Genomic DNA, 18712 nt, shown 5'->3' with positions numbered 1-18712 from the left:
ACACGTCTCCCTCCTAATTCTACACTTTCATCTTTAAAAAATATCCCTCAGTGCATGTCAGAATACAGTACAACACATGTTGCATTACATCCTCTCCCAAACACTGTAGCTGGAGTTTTGTAGACTGAGAAATACCTCAAATTTGACAGCTGTTACAAAAAGCCTTAAAAACTCTAAAAGTCTTTCAAGGTAGATGTGTTTGATGGGCTGAATGGTGCCTCCATTTTGATGATGGCATCTGAATGATTTTAGGGGGATAACTAATTATCATAACATTAACTGCTTCACTGATCAAGCCATAATCTTGTACGAAATATACCATTACATTTGATAAAGACCATAAAATCAACAATGGGGGCCTCCGTTAAAAATATCTACGGGTGTGGTATATCGAAAACAATTTTGGTCCTATAATTTCAACTGTAACAAGTTGATCAACTGAAACGTTTTTAGAGATGTCATTTTGAAAAGCAACTCAGAATTGCTGCTCTAACGATTGCTCTTGTTTTGTTTTGCTCTGTTTTCTCTCCTCAAGATGACAGGATTCATCAGGCTCACTTTGTGAAAGAGTGGTTCAGGGAACACAAGACAATATGTGTATTTTCACACATGGATTGTCCACCACCGAGTCCAGACCTTAAAGCGATGGTTCGGAGTAGAATCACCCTAATGCCATTTGAACCGTGACACCCATCCACCTTTACACCCGAAGTGTTTTCTGCCGCAGGCTTACATCAACAGAGTTGCCGTGTTATTCGATGTTTATTCCGGATAGCTTGACTCAAGCGCATATGGATCCTGGGCACCGTCTCCAAACTTTCCCCACAAAAATAACATGTCATGACACCAAACTTCTACAGTATAACAAATGTGGTTTGTACTCACAAAAAGATGAATTTGAAACTTTGTACATAGTCCAGGAGTTTATTAATAACAACACACGAGACGATTAGCTTTTCTGCTGCTAAACATCCGTCGACGTCACTTCCTCCAGCTGGGACTGTCCACAGCATGGCATAATATTGCCGGAAGCGATTGCCGACACATAGCCAGATAGCTAAGGACTGGACCATTTTTTGCTGCCATTAAAATACACAAGAATGGAAGAATACACTGCCAGCATGGAACGTGAGGATGACTCTCGCGATTTTGAAGGAAATCCATATTTATTCGAACCCGAATATACGGACGAGGAACTGGTTTCCATCAACAAAGTCCCAGCTGGAGGAAGTGACGTCGACGGATGTTTAGCAGCAGAAAAGCTAATCGTCTCGTGTGTTGTTACTAATAAACTCCTGGACTATGTACAAAGTTTCAAATTCATCTTTTTGTGAGTACAAACCATATTTGTTATACTGTAGAAGTTTGGTGTCATGACATGTTATTTTTGTGGGGAAAGTTTGGAGACGGTGCCCAGGATCCATATGCGCTTGAGTCAAGCTATCCGGAATAAACATCGAATAACACGGCAACTCTGTTGATGTAAGCCTGCGGCAGAAAACACTTCGGGTGTAAAGGTGGATGGGTGTCACGGTTCAAATGGCATTAGGGTGATTCTACTCCGAACCATCGCTTTAAGTCCATTGTGAATGCTTGGGATGTGCTGGAGATCTTGATGAAAAATGAATGCAACACTGAATAGGAATAAATGTTGATACATCGGAGAAGTGCATCAAAACACTGCCACTGGGAATGTGTGCCATAGTAAAAGCTAAAGAGTGTCCAATAAAATATTAGTGTGTGTTTTTGCCAGGCACTGCATCTACAAGGGGAAACCTGCTAAGGCAAATAGGAGGCACTATAGCAGGGGTGGGGAACCTTTGTCTCGAGGGCCGTTTATGGACCTTGAGGCCGTTTTATCCACCCCCGATGTAATTTTAATATTATGCAGCTTCACATGAAATATGACATATTTTGTAAAGAAATCTTAGAAATTACATTTGCAATACAATTAAGTTATATTCAAGGGACCTGGAGAAGGTGGGGTATGTTTTTTAAGCTGGCTGCCTTCAATATAGGCCTAAAGTGCAGGGGGAAATCCTGGTTTGCACGGCCCTCTGAGGAATTTGAAGTGGCCCCTCGAATGAAAAAGGTTCCCCACCCCTGCACTACTGTATTCAAGTAAATTATCATAGGTGACTGGGGTGCACTATTAGATTTGCAAAGGAAGAGTTGCCATAGACTCTTGTCTGCACAGCAGGCCCTCTCACCACCCCCAACCCCATCCCAATCCAATCCCACCCCAGTGCAACTCACCCCTGCCCACCCTATTGCCCCCAAGTTACTGTCAACCTTGCTGGGCTCCACAGACCTCCCCCCACCCCCTGTCTCTGCCAAACCTCCTGTTGTCCCTTTGGGCTATGGCTCATAGCCATACAATCCCCAACCTCCCACCCCCACCCCACCAGTGGCACCACCACCCTGTGGTACCTGCTCCATCAGTCCACAGCTAAGGCTTATGATGAGGTCAAGGGGGTGCTTGTTAAAAAAAAAAAGAGAAAAAAAAAAGTTAGAGAACCGCTGCTCTACAGCTTCAGTATACTCTGTCTCTACGCTGCGTGTCTCTACAGCTCCCCCTGCAGGAAGAGGGTGTGTAAATCCTCCTGCTGGCGTCCCGGTGTCAGCGGTACATACAGTATACTGCAAGTCTATCCTTCCTGGATGTCTAGAGCTGCAGTATACTGTATGTCTGCACCGCTCCTGCGCGTCTCTACAGCTCCCCCTGCAGGTGGAGGTGTAAATCCTCCTGGTCCACCTTGCTGGCGTGCTGGTGCCAGCGATACAGTATACTGCCGGTCTCTACAGCGGCAGTATACTGTATATGTCTGCACCGCTCTTGCGCGTCTCTACAGCTCCCCCCGCAGGCGAGTGTGGAGGTCCTCCTGGTCCACTTTGCTGGTGTCGTGGTGCCAGCGGTGGTGTGCCAGCAGCGCCAGGTTGCGTGCGGAGATGGCACTCATCTCCATGGCGCTGGCGGCCCACTCCACTCCGCTCAGGTAGTAGAGGCGCTCGGCCAGCTGGAAGGGCGGCGTGCCGCGGTGGGGCGGGCGGTACGCCGGGTACGCCAGCCAACGCTTCTCCCACACGCCGTCGCGGCGAAGAAACATGCCGTCCAGCTGCTCGGGGGTCAGAGGCTGCGGTGAAAAGACCTACAAAAATATATATAATAATGAATTTTAATTCAATTTAATTTATTTAAACAAATGTATGAACATATTTAAATACATTTTATTCAAATAAATAGAAATGATTAATAAATGAATTAATACATTCAATTTGATTTAAATAAATGTTACGTTAAAGTGACTTTCAAGACAGCCCAGGGACACTGAACAATGAAAGTGTGAGGGTAAAAGCAAAGCAATTAAGAATTAAGAACCTTTGATATAACATTCCAAATGAATCAAACAAAAGTAGGGCAGGACAATATTCCAAGAAAACCATGAAACAATATCACAATGAGACAATAAAATGGGCATAAAACAATATCATAGCAAGACCAATTATTAGACAATAAATAACAGCAACAGTAACAGACCTTCCAGACGCCAGGGTGCGAGGCGGGTGGGCGCTTGTACCCCTCAGGTATGCTGACAGGGTCCAGAGAGCTCAGGCTGTTGATCGCCAGCTGCTGCAAGATTCAAGATTCAAGATTATTATTATTATTACATGACACTTAGCTGACGCTTTTTTTCCAAAGTGATTTTAAGTACAGGGTATTAGTTACAGTCCCTGCAGCAGTGTGGGATTAGGTGCCTTACTCAAGGGCACCTCAGCCAGAGAGTGAGGTGAGGAGTGGAAGGGTGGGATTCGAACTAACAACCCTCGACCATCTCCTTTATCATTAGGCCACTGCTGCCCATTCAAGATTGAAGAATTGTTTATTCTAGGTCTCATGGGAAATTCATCTTGGACATACACAAAGCTGGATCATAACACAACTGCTGACGCCAAAAAAAACCAAACACAGTACAGTCATTAAGTGCCATCATAGAGATATACAGGGCGTACTGAAAGTGCACACCTTTTGCGGCCCTGTATTGTACATACATAGCATTACCCGACAGGTACCTTTGTTAACAACATAAATTGAAAAGATTAACAAACATTGGAACAGGGATGGACAACCTGGATTCAGAAGCTACAATCCAGTGCCACATATTCCAGAACACCTGCGCACCAATCAGGCAATCACCTATTTGAATTGGACAGGTGAAACCAGATCATTTGGAATATGTGGCAGTGGAGTGTAGCTTCTGAATCCAAGTTGCCCATCACTGTATTGGAATAAAAGAAAGCTTGTACCTTGTGCTCGGTGGTCAGGATGTCTGAGTACAGGAAGGAGGCAGGGTCGGCACTGCTGCCCAGGAACGAGACGTTGAGGAGGCCGTGCACCAGCGTGGTCACCGTCTGGTGGTAGCGGCCCGGGAACTGGGACGGCAGGGGCGGGGAGAAGCCCACGAACGACACGTCCGATAGACCCTGGTGCAGGGGCGTGGCCAAGATGACGATGTCATAAAGGGAGTGCGCAGAGCCTGATTGGCTGACGTAGTTGACCTCGTACAGGTTGACAGAGTTGCCTGGGAAACGAGAACGGCAGAACAAGAAGTGTGAGCCTTCTTCGAAATACGCCTTCTTCGGAATACGCCTTCTTACACTATTAAAACATCTCTTTAGTTTGTTACAAAATCCAATGATGGTGCAAATAGAAAAAAAAAAGTCTATGACTACAATTTAATTTAAAAATTAACATTCGGCTCAATTCTACTTCACTCTGTTTGTGCACCATCTTGGTATGAATGTCTGTCTGTACTTGTGCCTGTACCTGTCTGTGTTCGAGTGTGTGTTTGTACCTGTCTTGGAGGGTCTGTGTATGTGTGCATACAGTATATCCATCTTGGAGGATCTGTTTTGAGTGTCTGTGTGTGTGTGTGTGTGTGTCTTTACCCGTGTTGGAGAGTCTACATATGTGTATGTGTATGTGTGTACAAGCATCTGTGCATCCGTGTACCTGTCTTGGAGGGTCTGTGTTTGAGAGCGATGGCATTGACGCGCGCCTGTATGAGTTCAGCTTTGCTGTTGTAGAGGAGGCCGGAGCACACCCTCTTATTGCCTCCATCCACCGCCCACAGCCCAGCATCCGCCCCCGCCAGAGACACTGCACCTGCCAAACAGGAGGAAGAGGGAGGTGGTTACATATCGTACTGTATTAAAAGTAGAGTAGAGTTACTTTATAGATCCCTAGGGGGAAACTGAGGTGTCAAGTATGGGAATTAAGATAAGTAACCTCTTACTGCAGCAGGGGTCGACGGCGACCCTATTGCCATGCTGAAAATGCTTAACTACATCATAACAACATTGCTATGACATTACAGAGAGCCATAGTGCTGCGCTAAGGGGTTAAGGAAATTAATATGCCAAGTCATTGCAAGTTAGCCAGAAGGTTGGAGATGTGTGGAGGCAATGTGGAATTTTGCAAAACTGGACATGATGTGCAGTCATGGGTAAATGGTTAGGGTGTCAGGCTTAAAGCCGAATGGTTACTGGTTCGATTCCCGACTCGACAGGTTAGCAGGAGGTATGGCTGCATGATTATGGAAAAAATGATAACCATCATGATTATTTGGGTCAAAATTGAAATCACGATTATTAATCACGATTATTGATTTTTGCTGAATTTAAAAAAAAATTATAACATGAAATATAACCAAGAATTAATTATATACGGGATGAGCAAAATAAAATGAATTGTAATAAACATGTAAAAGGCAATAGCATGAAACTTAGGTGGACAGATTTCTGGCCAGAAACACCAGCCTGTCAGTATGTTCTGGCTTCAAGGACGCTCTCAAAAGTAGGTCACTATTGCCACGATTAAATCACGATTAAAATCATGAGTTCGATTTCACTATGTTATCACGATTTTGATTGTTTTTCGATTAATTGTGCAGCCCTAGCAGGAGGACTAATTGACCGGTGTTCTCTCACATCCTCCTCCATGACCCTGAGCATGGTACCCCTGAGCACTGTACCGCCCCACCACAATGCTCCTCCCTCATTTGGTGAGACATAAATGCACTATCGTTGTGTGCAGTGTTTTCTGTGTCACAGTAACTATGGCAGTTTCCCCGATGGGCTTTTTGAATATGGGCTTTACATTACATTACATTACATTACATTACATTACATTGCATTTGGCAGACGCTTTTGACCAAAGCGACTTTCAAAAGAGGACATAATCAAGCCACATCACAAGCAAATACAAAGTGCACAGGAGATATACAGGACAACAAGTGCAGTTGCAGAGGCTTTATGTTGATATGAGGTGCCAACAACTGGTACATTGGGCAGTGCGACCTCCTTACCTACGAAGGCGTTGATGCGGACACTCTGGCCGTAGTTGACGCGAGCCACCGGGGCCACGATGTCATTCAGGAAACTCTGAGAGAAGCCCTCCCCCATCATGGCCTCCTCCAGAGTCTGATTGGCCATGGTGAGGAAGGCGTCCCCGCCCATCGCGTGCAGCAGCCTATCAACACTGGAGAAGGCGTAGCCAAACTGCTGATACTGGTAGATCCTGTGGTGAGAAGCGGAGTAAAAAGGGAGAGAGAGAGAGAGAGAGAGAGAGAGAGAGAGAGAGAGAGAGAGAGAGAGGGGGATAAGAGAGGCAGAGGGAGGGAAGGGGGGAGAGAAAGTAAGAAAGACAGATGGATACCTTTTATTGTCCAAGAAAATAAAATTTGTTTCCACAAACTGTCAAAAACGGTCAGGCTGTGTCTGTTGAAGATGGACAGCATATTGGAGAAACAGGGTGAACAGTACAGCTGAATGAGTTGAAAGTTAATCGTATATAGAAGTAACAGAGGAAAAGGGAGTATTAAAGAGAGAGAGAAAATGAATGCTGTTTAGAAGGTGGCCACTTTAAGTATGTACATACATACAGTAATCAGACTGACACAAGCAGACAAGCCCAACAACATGGAAGTCTGAGATGACTGCAAACTGACTTCTGCTTGCGGGTCATTGGGGGGGCACTTCCTGATCTCAGCGACTGACTCACCTCATGAACTTGTCCAGAACGCCCTCCACCCACATGTACATGCGCAGGAAGTTGAACCCATATCTCCAGATCATCTTGAGGATGTTCACGATGAACCAATCGCTCTCCTCGAACATCAGCTCCTTTCCGTCGAAGATGGCCATCTTAGAGGGCACATCCTTACGTGGGCTCAGCCCTGAAATACACACAGCATCAAGGGAAAGGCCAACCATGATTTCCAACACCAGCATGTAGAGAAGAATAGAGTAAAACAGAGTACAGAACAGAATAGGATAGAATTCACATGGAGTAGAATACCATAGAATAGCAAATATTAGAATAGAATAGAATGTCTTCTTTGTTATATGTATATACAAATGTCAGTTATACCTACACATCATGTGATTGAAAGCCTCTTAATCGTCAGTGTGTGACGTGTACTCTCTGTGTTCAGCTACACTAGCAGAGGTATTTGTGCAAACACAAAAGGTTTTTCAACATAAACCAAAACATGTCTATGCATGCCATTCAGCATGTCTTATTAAAACGTTTTGCTGTCGTGCCATCAACTTCACCCAGCAGCCTTCTTCCTTACCCAGTAAGGGATACTAGATTAGTATACTAGTACTGGAAGCACTTCCTCATATCTATTTTGCTGTAGATGTTCATGTTTCCTCCTTCATCCTTACCAGTACATCAAAATGCATCAGAATGAATTAAGCTTCAATTTTACGATATCATCCCTCTTGTACTATAATTGGCTAAATCTTAAGAGGTAGTCATAATTTGGCTGAAATAATTGACCATTGCTCATCAAATACATTACATACACCTTCCAACATATGAAGGATTATCTGGCACAAAATTTGCGTCGCAGGTTGCGTCCCTATGGTTGAATTGACACGGAATGACTCACCCAACTTATCCACAAAGTGCTTCATGTGCAGGTTGAGCGGGTGGATGATGGCGCCGCCCGTCTCATATTCCGCCCCGGCAACCGTCTCCGTGGCCAGGCGACCCCCTACGGTGCCGGCCTCGAAGATGTCGATCTTCACGCCATCGCCGAACTCCTGACGCAGGAAGTAGGCTGTTGCCGTGCCTCCGATCCCGGCACCGACTATCGCTGCAGGACAACATGATAACATCATTATACAGTATATGGCTGCATGATAGCATTACTGTATGTTAGTTTATATTACACTTAGCAGACAGATGTGCTTATCCAAAGTTACGTACAGTGATTTAGGTTCAGGGAACTGAGTACAGTCCCTGCAGCAATAGCCTTGGTCTCATTGCAGGGCCAGCCCCGGGCTGGCCCGGACAAAAGGGGGCTGACGGTGATCTCATCAAAAGGGGGCTAGGTGCTAAAGATGGCCGCCGGGCCAGGTTGTGGGGCTAAGGGCCACAGACCTGTATTAACCTAGACTGGCAATGCCCCTCGAAATTTTCGGATTTCTCAGAGCCTCAGAATCGTAGTCCGCCATCTTGGTGGAGACTCCCGTAATTACGTAATGACGTCATGCATCGATGGGTTTTTTTTAAAAAGATTTTTTTTGCAACACTGGTTCACTAGTTAAGTTGGACCAGGCCATGTGTAACGTCTTTAGAACAATAGCTGTACTATAAATTCATGTTCTAGAAAAGTCTCGCTCTCAAGTGGCTAGTTATTTTCACAGCTGCAATGTGCTGTGCCGTGTTGTTGCTAGGTTACCTTCAGCGTCCTGGGGGGGGGGGTGGTATTAATAATTGCACAGTTACCGGTAGCTTCACTGAAAACGTACGGCTTATTTAAGAAATATACATACCAATGTACACAGTTGTCATTACATCTGAGTTAAGTACATAAAATAAGCTTTACACACGTAAGCATGGCCGATTCAGTGTCACAAATATCCACAAACCTGCATAAGCGGCAACGAAAACAGTCGGCTTCGGGGTTGCCAGATAACACTGATTATGTTCGTCCATTTTTACCCACAGACCGCCTTCCTCAACGGCCCCGATTGGGCGGGAAACCGCCCTATCTGGCAAGACCGCTCAGCTTCAGGCTCTCTAATAAAACGTTTGGAGGTAGTGAGGGTTATTTCATTATTTGAGTGAGAATTTAGACGTTACGACTTGTCAAAATCTTACAAAAAATGATTGAAACCCACTTTGATAACGTTGTAATCACCGTTTGAAATCGTATGCATTCCTATGGCACACAGCTGCGATAGTCTCCACTAGGCGTGGCTACGTCTGTGGGAGGAGCCCACAGGGCGCGAAAAAGGCAAAGATGGCTGCGCCCGGTCAATCCGAAAAGCTGCCACTGGCTAGAACCGCCCATTGCCAGTCTAGGTTAATACAGGTCTGTGCTAAGGGCCGATTTCCCTGGCCCGTCGAATTCGATGGGCCAGCAAGCACCGCCGAGGCTCGGAGGCGGGGTCAACCTCTGTGTAAAAATGTGGCTGCATGGGGGACTTATCGCTAAATTCTGGGCAAATTATGGTTAAGCATTAGTTTGGGGTGTTTGGCTTTCTTATGGCATAATTTCATAAGATGCAACCTTGGCACTTCTGTTTGTGTTTTTAAAGTTATTTAGTCAACATAACTTTTTTGTTGTTATCGGATCATGGGCACCACTACACTTAAACTTGGGATGTCATAGCTAAGTCATGTCGGCTTTTTTCTGCTTTTAGCCGCCAACTCTTGTGCCATTATCGTGATTTGGCATGCTTTCCACTGGACACCAATAAAAAGTGTCTCACAAATACTCACACATGACATTTATGTCGGCTTATTTAGCTTTTGCGCTATTATCGCCGAAGGTCTGGTAGGCTATATCGCACGTTTCAGACTGATCGCCAAACACAGTTTGAAATTTACACAAGGGCTTTAATGTCAAATGGATGGAAATAACATGAATGAATAGACAGGTGGCACGCCGCAACGAGGGGGTGTGTCGCTATGTCCGGGGCTCATAATTTTCTATAGCAACTGATGAAGGTGCTATGTCTCAGGGATTTGGTCTCCTTTCACATGGTAACTTATTCAATTACCTGCACATTCATGTCTCGCTATGTCCGGGGCTCATGCTTCTGTGCGCGATTGGGGGGATTAACTGGGCATGTTCGCACGTCTCCTTCTGTTCACTCTCAGTTGTCGAGCTGCTCGTATTTTCATGCGTCTTTGTCTTCTTAACATGCGCTGCGTCCCATACAGCTTCTGAATCGACAACTTTGCCATGTAATAAAACTGTTCTTGAAAGGCAAGCCATTTTCTTTGCAGTTCTTGTCGTCTTTGTCCGTAGGCTACGAGCCAAACGGCGACCTGCTCCAGCAGAGTTTGCTCCATTTTATTCTCCTTCTTTGTCGTTGTTCTGTTGTTGTCCTTCTGTGATTTGGGGCGAAAGTGGGCTGTGCCCGACTGACGTTTCACAAACAAGGCGTGTACCTGAATGTGCCTGGGGTCGGCTATGAGTCCGATCAGGCAAAAAATGGCCCGGGCCGGCAGCTCCGAGCCGGCCACTCTCCTGAGCCCCGGGCGGCCCTGGGCCGCTGAAGCGCGGCTAATGAGACCAAGGCTAATGTGAGGATGGTGACATGGTCAATTCAGCCAAAGATGAAGAAGACCACACACCTTCCTCCTACTGGGATGGGATTTGAACCTGCAACCATCTGATCCCATGACCAACTCCCAAATCATTAGGTCACAGCGTTTTGTAATTTGTGTGTGTATAGCGAAGGGGAGTGGAGTTGCCCTGCCGGGACTCGAACCCAGACTGTCAGGCGTATGAAACTGGGGCTCTGAGTGCCACACCAAAGAGTCATGCAGAGTGCACCAACAACCCTTGTCATGGGCACTCCATCACAGTGTGAAATACTGTACTGTTGTCAAAATGTATGTTGACTGATAAAAAGCTTCCTGTCTTGAGGGAAAGGCAAATATTAACCAGTGTGCCTTGAAAAGCATCAATTAGTTGTTTTTTGAAGCGTAAAATTCTGTTTCCCATATTGTTCCAATGGCTCATGAAGTTGTAACCGAGGAGCCCTATCTCGCGCCAGTCGTAAAGTCTTCACGAAAAAAATGTGGGAAATTCTGGGGGAAATTCTGGGGGAAATTCTAGGCAGAATGTACAAGGACGTGGTGAATTCACGATATTGCCCGTGTTTCGTGGTTGATTTACGGTTTCAGTCTCGTGGTTGATTTACGATATGCATTGAAAACTACGTGGTTGATTTACGATATGCATGCGTTGGCATTTGCGTTGGCATTTTTGCACAGGGGCGGGGACGGCCGCGACAGAACCAGAACCAGGGAACGGCAGCTTTTGTGATATGCACCGGAATTCTCATCCGCCTTGTACAGGGTACAGTAACTACGTGGTTATGGCCTGCAGCCTGTCAGTCGAGTTTGAGCTACAGAGAATTGACCAATCACTGTTCGTTTTGCGACAGAGATTTGCCAGGCAGCTACAGAGAATTGACCAATCACTGTTCGAGTTGCGACAGAGATTTCAGTGGCACTCCGCGTCAGTTACGGGCCGACGAAACGACAACACAAGCGGGACTTTTCAAAAGTACTGGATGGATTTTACTGCAGCTATCACTCAATTGACGGTAAGCTTTCGATGTAAATGCTTAAATATACATCTCGTTTGCTTTACAACTTGACTTTCAGTCGGAGAGCAAACATTTAACCACCTCGGGACAACCAACTAGCTCATCTGGCTAATATTTTAGCTTCAAGCTAACGGAACTCACTTCGTAATTTTCTGTTTATTTCAGACGTTGTGTTTATTTGTCACACTGTACAGTACTAAGTTATGGGCAGACAACGTGTAGGTAAGATGTTAACATGACAAGGGTGTTGAACATTTCTTCTTTTGAAAGCTACACGAAGGCAATGGCAATAGCAATTACACTAAGGGCTTGCTTCCACTCGTTTTAACAAATCTTTGTAAAGCTAAACGTGTTGACAAGTCTTTGCAACGATACGCAGATGTTGTGATTGCTTGCTTTACATTATTGATGATGTTCGTCACGAAGCCATTAAGCAAATACCTCTTATTAATCACTACGAGGGGCTAGCTAGGTTTGCTACTCGTTTGAAATATTCTAAGACTGTTATGATGACAGTCGGAGGTTTGATTGCTTGTTTTACCACGATACGATCATGAAATATGTTGTATTTACCCCATACAAGTTACACACTGGGCCAATACGTATGTTGTAAACAACGATTTCTTCCTGTGGTGTGTTGTGCATGTCTGTGTGAACTGAACTGTCATTAGTGTTTCTCCATGACAAGGTGAATAGAATAGCAGCCTGTGTAATCATCATACAGATGCAATGATATTCAAAGCTTCAATAGTGCACACAAAAACAAACAGAGGGTGTACAGTAGGCCACATTTGCACAGTGGTGGCCCCAACACAGAGTCTGGAGGTACACAGACAAATATCTTAACAGGCTTGGGAATATGGTGGCCAGAGTGATGGAGGTAGACATGGAAATTGCAGACAACTATGTTCAGTATGTAGGTGGGCTTTTTATGTATCATAAACCCTGTATCTCTCGCGTGTGTGTGTGAGTGTGCGCGCTTGTGTGTGTGTGTGTTTGTGTGTGTGTGTGTGTGTGTGTGTGTGTGTGTGTGTGTGTGGAATCTGTCAAGTCACACCTTTTGATCTTTTCTATTTTCTATGGTGAAGACCAATCAGCATCAGGACCAAGACAGCACCATGCCTCTCGAGCAGAAGGTAAGGCCAATTGCAAAAAAAAAAACAGAAAACATTGACTCAAGGCAAAAGATGGAATTCTGTGTGTGTGTGTGTGTGTGTGTGTGTGTGTGTGTGTGTGTGTCATAGAACCAAGACAGTGGCAGTGTATGTCTGTCTGCCTTTGGTTAAGGGTATCCTATGGTGTCATTTAACATTATTATTTTTTTCTGACAGATACAGAGGCAGTTTTCAGAAGGAGGGTTGATGTCACCACTAACATTTTGCACACAGTGGTAAGTAAATCACTGAACCTAAAACTGGGTGCTTTGTCCTACACTGGACCAACACATATTTCATACAGTCATTTCTTCCTGTGCTGCTGTGTTTTGCATATCTTGCAAAAAAAGCACACCATTGACTTAAGGCAAAAGATGGAAAGGCATGTGCGTGTGTGTGTCTGTCATACAGCCAAGAGAGTGGTAGTGTGTGTCTGTCTTTAGTTAGGGGTGCACACAGACAGACAGGATGTACAGTAGGCCACAGGTGCACAGTGGTGACCCCAGTACAGGACAGACGTGTCTTGTGTTTGTCATTAAAGTGATGGGGCTGATTTTGAATGTGCCATATAACCTAATCTTTCCTGTTGTGTGTGTGTGTGTGTGTGTGTGTGTGTGTGTGTGTGTGTGTGTGTGTGTGTGTGTGTGTGTGTGTGTGCACACAGGTGTAAGAGATTCTTCCTTCTCAGAGTCGTAATTGGGTTGATGATCTACATGATGGTGATGGACCAGGACAGCTCCGGACCCCCTGACTGGCAGCTCCATCCTCAACCTGCCTTCTTGCCCTTCACACATGTGCAGGTAAGGCATTTAAAAAAAAAATCCATTCACTTAAGGCAAAGGTTGGGGAAGAGGAGTGTGTGTGAGAGAGAGAGAGAGAGAGAGAGAGAGAGAGAGAGAGAGAGAGAGAGAGAGAGAGAGAGAGAGAGAGAGAGAGCACCAGGTCATGATGGATGTGATTTTGATTTGGTATATTCTATGTATCTCTCTTTTGTGTGTGTGTCTGAATGCATGCGTGCAGATGAAAGCAGTCGTTTCTGTTCAGCATTGATGTGCCCATAATGGGTCTGATGAGCCACATGATGATGGTGATGGACAACCAGCATCAGGACCAGGGCGGCTCCATGCCTCACGAGGACAACCTTGTGTCCTGCCTGTCCATCCTCAACCTCGCATCTTCCTGCTCTTCACACATGTGCAGGTAAGGCCAACCTCTAAAAGACACACTTGACCCCAGGCAAAGGGGTGTGTGTGTGTGCGCGCGCGCGCCATACCATATTCTCTGTGTGTGTGTGTTTGTGTGTGCGCGCGCGCCAAACTGTCAATCTGTGTGTGCGCACGCCAAACTGTCTGTCTGTGTGTGTGTGTGCTGTAAGACAGTAGCTGTGTGTGTGGGCTTTTGCACAAGCATATATAGGCCTACATGCTCATGTCTTTCTCTAGGGAGATAAGGGGTTGTTGTTTTTGTCTCATTCCCAGCATTAACATGCCTCTTTTTTTACAGACACAGAGACAGTTTTCAGAGGGAGCGCTGACGACACCAGCAACTTTGGATCTGAACCTGATCAACCCAGCACCAACCACTGTGCCTCTCCTCCTCAGCCAACTGCACAACGTGACTCCACCATATCCAAAAGGTGCAGACACTACTCCACTTCCTGCGAAGGATGAGAAGAGCCGACCTCCCCACATCTGCACTCGCCACTTTCTACAGGGGTGCCTTTGAGAGCATCCTCATCAGCAGCCAGCAGCCACCTAGCTGAAGACTACAAGGCGCTACAGAGGGTGTTGAGGACGGCAGAAAAGATCATAAGATCACCCCTACCAGCCATTCAGGACCTGTACACGTCACATTGTTCCAAGAGGGCAATGAACATCATCAAAGACACACCTCACCCACCACACTGACTGTTCTCCCTTCTACCATCAGGGAAGCGCTACCACAGCATGCGGTGACGCACAAGCACACAGGGAAACAGCTTCTTTCCACAAGCCATCAGATTTTTCCACGCACTGAAGAAAACCACATTAATAATTCAAGGACACCATCCCAACTCTTCTTTCACCATGCCACTTAGATTTTAGTCATTGCACCTTGTATACGTCATCTGCGCTGCTTCACATCACCTGCATAACCACTGATTGTACTCCTGCTGCTGTGTTTGTGTGCAAGCGCGCTGCGCTCATGTGTGCGTTTGTGCATTTTTTGTCAATTAGTATGTTAATCTTCTTATTGCACAGTGTGTGTGTGTGTCTGCGTGTGTGTGTGTGTGTGTGTCTGTTAATCTATTTATTGTATGAATCAGTCTGTATTTTTCACTGCTTGTGTGAGTGAATGTGGCAGAGAAAGAATTAGTTTACTCCGCTTTGTGTGTCTGTGAGAGATTTTTGTCAGTGTCTTATTTTTATGTTTAGTTTAACTGCAAATTGGAGACATTGTTCAAACACATTTCAAACTTTTATGCTAACCCTGTTCCATAAGTTTTTGACCAAGTACACTTGACTGTTTTTTGTCCTTTTAGTGTCTTTATGCATTCAGCTGTAGGCAATAATCTGCATCTCTTTACGGATATGTTGCATGTATATCATGTATTCCATCTGCCTGTGTACAGTTTTGTGGGTGTGCATTTGATAGTGTGTGTGTAATGCATTGCAATGTCTGTTATGTTGTAGATTGGTAGAAACTTTAATTCCACAGCTATCTACACATCAGACAAATGAGTGCTGCTCTAACTGTGGTAGTTGAGTGCTGTTCTACTGCTATTCCACTATGAATGTGAGGTGACTGTTTTGAATGCAAGCTTAAAAATAAATTGTTACATTTCATTCCTGTCTGATTCAATTCTTTCAACAATATATAGTCTACTTGTACAAAGAAACACTGGTTATGAATAGTAGGCTTACTTTTCCAAGTTGTCTGATGGCCTTTGAATTAATTGTTGGAAGCTGAGCATCTTAAAAGGCCAGGTAAAGGTAAGTAAATAGTGTGGCCACTTCGAAACTAGACAGACATGGGAGTATTTGAACAAGAAATCTTTTTCTCTCTCCAGTAAACAGCCTAGCCTACTGCTTTTCAAAAGTATCTCAAACATTTCTCATCAATATCAGCTATATCTAAGCTGACCACCTTGCTGCTAAATAAATCCATGTTTTCTCATGGCCTTTGAATTATTTTTTTGCAAGCTGGGCATAGACAGGCAGGCAGGTATTTGGTAAATAAATAGTGTGGTCACTCCTAAACCTTGGACATGGGAGTTTTTCTCTCCAATAAACAAACAGCTTTTGCTATTCAAAAGTATTTCACACATTTCTTATCATCAATAGCTATTTCTAAGCTGATCTCCTTGCAAAAAAAAATCCTGCATAGGCTATAGCCCGTGGTTGACACTTTTAAAAGTCGGGAATAGGCCTATGATGCTGCGGTTTTACATTGTTTAAGACATTTCTAACTATATCATGTCTTACCAAGTGAACAACGGTGCCATAAGGTTTTTTATCCAAGTGAACAACGGTGCCATAAGGTTTTTTATTATTATTATTATTACTATTTGTCCGGGTGTCCTGGAAAGAAGCCCGATGTTTAATCAATGTCAACGTGATGTTGAAAAGCGTTTTGACGACGTGATTCGTTGCTATCAATAGCTATTTCTAAGCTGATCTCCTTGCAAAAAAAAATCCTGCATAGGCTATAGCCCGTGGTTGACACTTTTAAAAGTCGGGAATAGGCCTATGATGCTGCGGTTTTACATTGTTTAAGACATTTCTAACTATATCATGTCTTACCAAGTGAACAACGGTGCCATAAGGTTTATTATCCAAGTGAACAACGGTGCCATAAGGTTTTTTATTATTATTATTATTACTATTTGTCCGGGTGTCCTGGAAAGAAGCCCGATGTTTAATCAATGTCAACGTGATGTTGAAAAGCGTTTTGACGACGTGATTCGTTGCTATGCGAAATTTGTTTATAGCAACAGGAGTCAGTACAATGTGCAAGATGCGGGAAGAAAAATTAAAATACATATTGTGATAAAAACGTGTTCTTTATCTCTCTTTCTCACATAATATGTTGACAGTATATCATTGGAATGTTTAGTGAAACGTTTCCCTGGAAAATAATAACATATCGTAAATCAACCACGAGACTGAAACCGTAAATCAACCACGAAACACGGGCAATATCGTGAATTCACCACGTCCTTGTACATTCTGCCTAGAATTTCCCCCAGAATTTCACCCAGAATTTCCCACATTTTTTCCGTGAACACTTTACGACTGGCGCGTGATACGGTTGTAACCGAGAAGTAAGGTGCTGTGCTACCGCCTTTACTTTGCCACCCTCCATGGGCAAGACCAGCAGCACAAATAAGGTTGGAGGAGTAGGCCATCTTTCTCTAGTGGAAATGGACTAGTGGAGGAGCCTTTGTATACCGTGGATGAGGGATGACAACTCCAACCTGTATAGTGACTAAGAAGCAGAACTAATTGGCGTTTCTTTTGAATTACTATAGCCTACAGACGTTCTACTTTGTGCCGCATTCCCTCATTTGAATGATATTCATCAGCCACAAAACATAACTAAAACATAAACCATTAATTTCCCTATTTTGATGATTTGTGATGACTACTGCAGTGCTCCTCCCTCCAACATCAAGAACACATACAGTATTATATGTGGATATTTGGTGTATTTGCTTATGCAAAATAAACCTGCTTCACTTCAATACAGCGACATGTCAGATGCTGTTGCTGCTCACCTATCTTCTTGGGTTGCTCTCTGAGCTCAGGGGCTGAGGCCAAACCTCGCCGGCCAAACTGACATAACCCCAAGATCACAAGCGTGCGAAGTGGAAGATTCAGGTGAAACATAGTTGGTTGACTTCTAAAAATGCTTTAAATAAATTACACCTAGAAGGAGAAAAAACAAACACATAAACAATGACTATACAGAAGTGACAGTATAAGAGAGTAAGATAAGTAGTGTGTAAGTAACACAGTAACACAGCACATATAACATAGTAGTAATAGCAGCAACTTGCAATGCGTTTTCAAACGTCTGTCCTTACTACCAGGCTACTACAGAAGGAATAGGGCAGGGTGCGCCTCAGGAAACTGGCGTGAACTTTACTCCTACAATCAAGAGGGCTGCAAGTTAAGTACCTCTGACATGCATACCGTAGGCTAGGCTGCAAGTATCCCGCTCACACGCTTAACATAACAACACATCGACCCACATGTAGCCTACATATTGACAACAAAGTGAAGATGTAACTTTTTAAAGATTATTTCGTAGACAGCATTCATCATCTCGGATTAAGCTTTCTTTTACGATTCAAACTAGTGACTGATGATGATTGTATACTACGCAACATCAATAACATATTCCATGTAACGTTACCTTTACACATTTATAACGTGTTTTAAGACACTTACCTATTTCAGAAGCTAGTTTCTTGTCTGTCAACTAACTTCCACTGTCTTGGAACTTTGACATCTTGGCTAACAGAGAATGAATCAACTTGCTGACACCAAATCTATCTAGCTGGACCCAGTTGGAGTTCAATAGCTTCCCAAAGTATCGAAACCAGCAAGTGCAACTATAGTTTAATCTCCAGTAAAGAGTAAAACACAACAAGGTTACTCCGACTGTCAGTCACCATTCCGGAAAAAAATACACTGGCGTCTGGACTGGTGGTCGTGCGAGGTATTGTCAAAACACATTTTATCGCCGCCTATCGAATGGGAGTAGGCCTACTTCTCGTAATAAGCAAATTGAATGAACCAGCCAAAGTAAGGCCGAGATTGATTCAGCCCATTACGTCAGCTTAAATAAATATTGGTGCAATTTAGATATTTGCATTATAAATAGACCAATATATACAATTTGTGAGCTAAAGTTTCACAGGGATCTGTTAAAGT

General features: G+C 44.2%; 1 protein-coding gene and 1 long non-coding RNA gene across 2 annotated transcripts; one reads left to right on the top strand and one right to left on the bottom strand.

Annotated features, from left to right (window-relative positions):
- Positions 1-2490: 2490 nt before the first annotated feature.
- On the bottom strand, positions 2491-18710 carry pcyox1 (prenylcysteine oxidase 1). The gene is made up of 9 exons (XM_063211281.1): positions 18227-18710; positions 17551-17701; positions 7956-8162; positions 7061-7235; positions 6366-6577; positions 5012-5164; positions 4306-4580; positions 3539-3631; positions 2491-3149 (listed from the first exon to the last, which is right to left on the bottom strand). The coding sequence occupies exons 2-9, from the start codon at positions 17660-17662 to the stop codon at positions 2847-2849; spliced, it is 1530 nt and encodes a 509-aa protein (XP_063067351.1). The 5' UTR covers positions 17663-17701; positions 18227-18710; the 3' UTR covers positions 2491-2846.
- Positions 11533-15619, top strand: LOC134458898 (uncharacterized). The gene is made up of 6 exons (XR_010036691.1): positions 11533-11637; positions 12729-12776; positions 12972-13030; positions 13459-13594; positions 13815-13994; positions 14298-15619. It is a non-coding gene; the product is annotated as an uncharacterized LOC134458898 (long non-coding RNA).
- Positions 18711-18712: the final 2 nt, after the last annotated feature.

Source organism: Engraulis encrasicolus, chromosome 11, assembly GCF_034702125.1.
Source record: "Engraulis encrasicolus isolate BLACKSEA-1 chromosome 11, IST_EnEncr_1.0, whole genome shotgun sequence".
NCBI classification, from domain to species: domain Eukaryota; kingdom Metazoa; phylum Chordata; class Actinopteri; order Clupeiformes; family Engraulidae; genus Engraulis; species Engraulis encrasicolus.
This window is presented reverse-complemented; position numbering and strand designations above follow the sequence as displayed.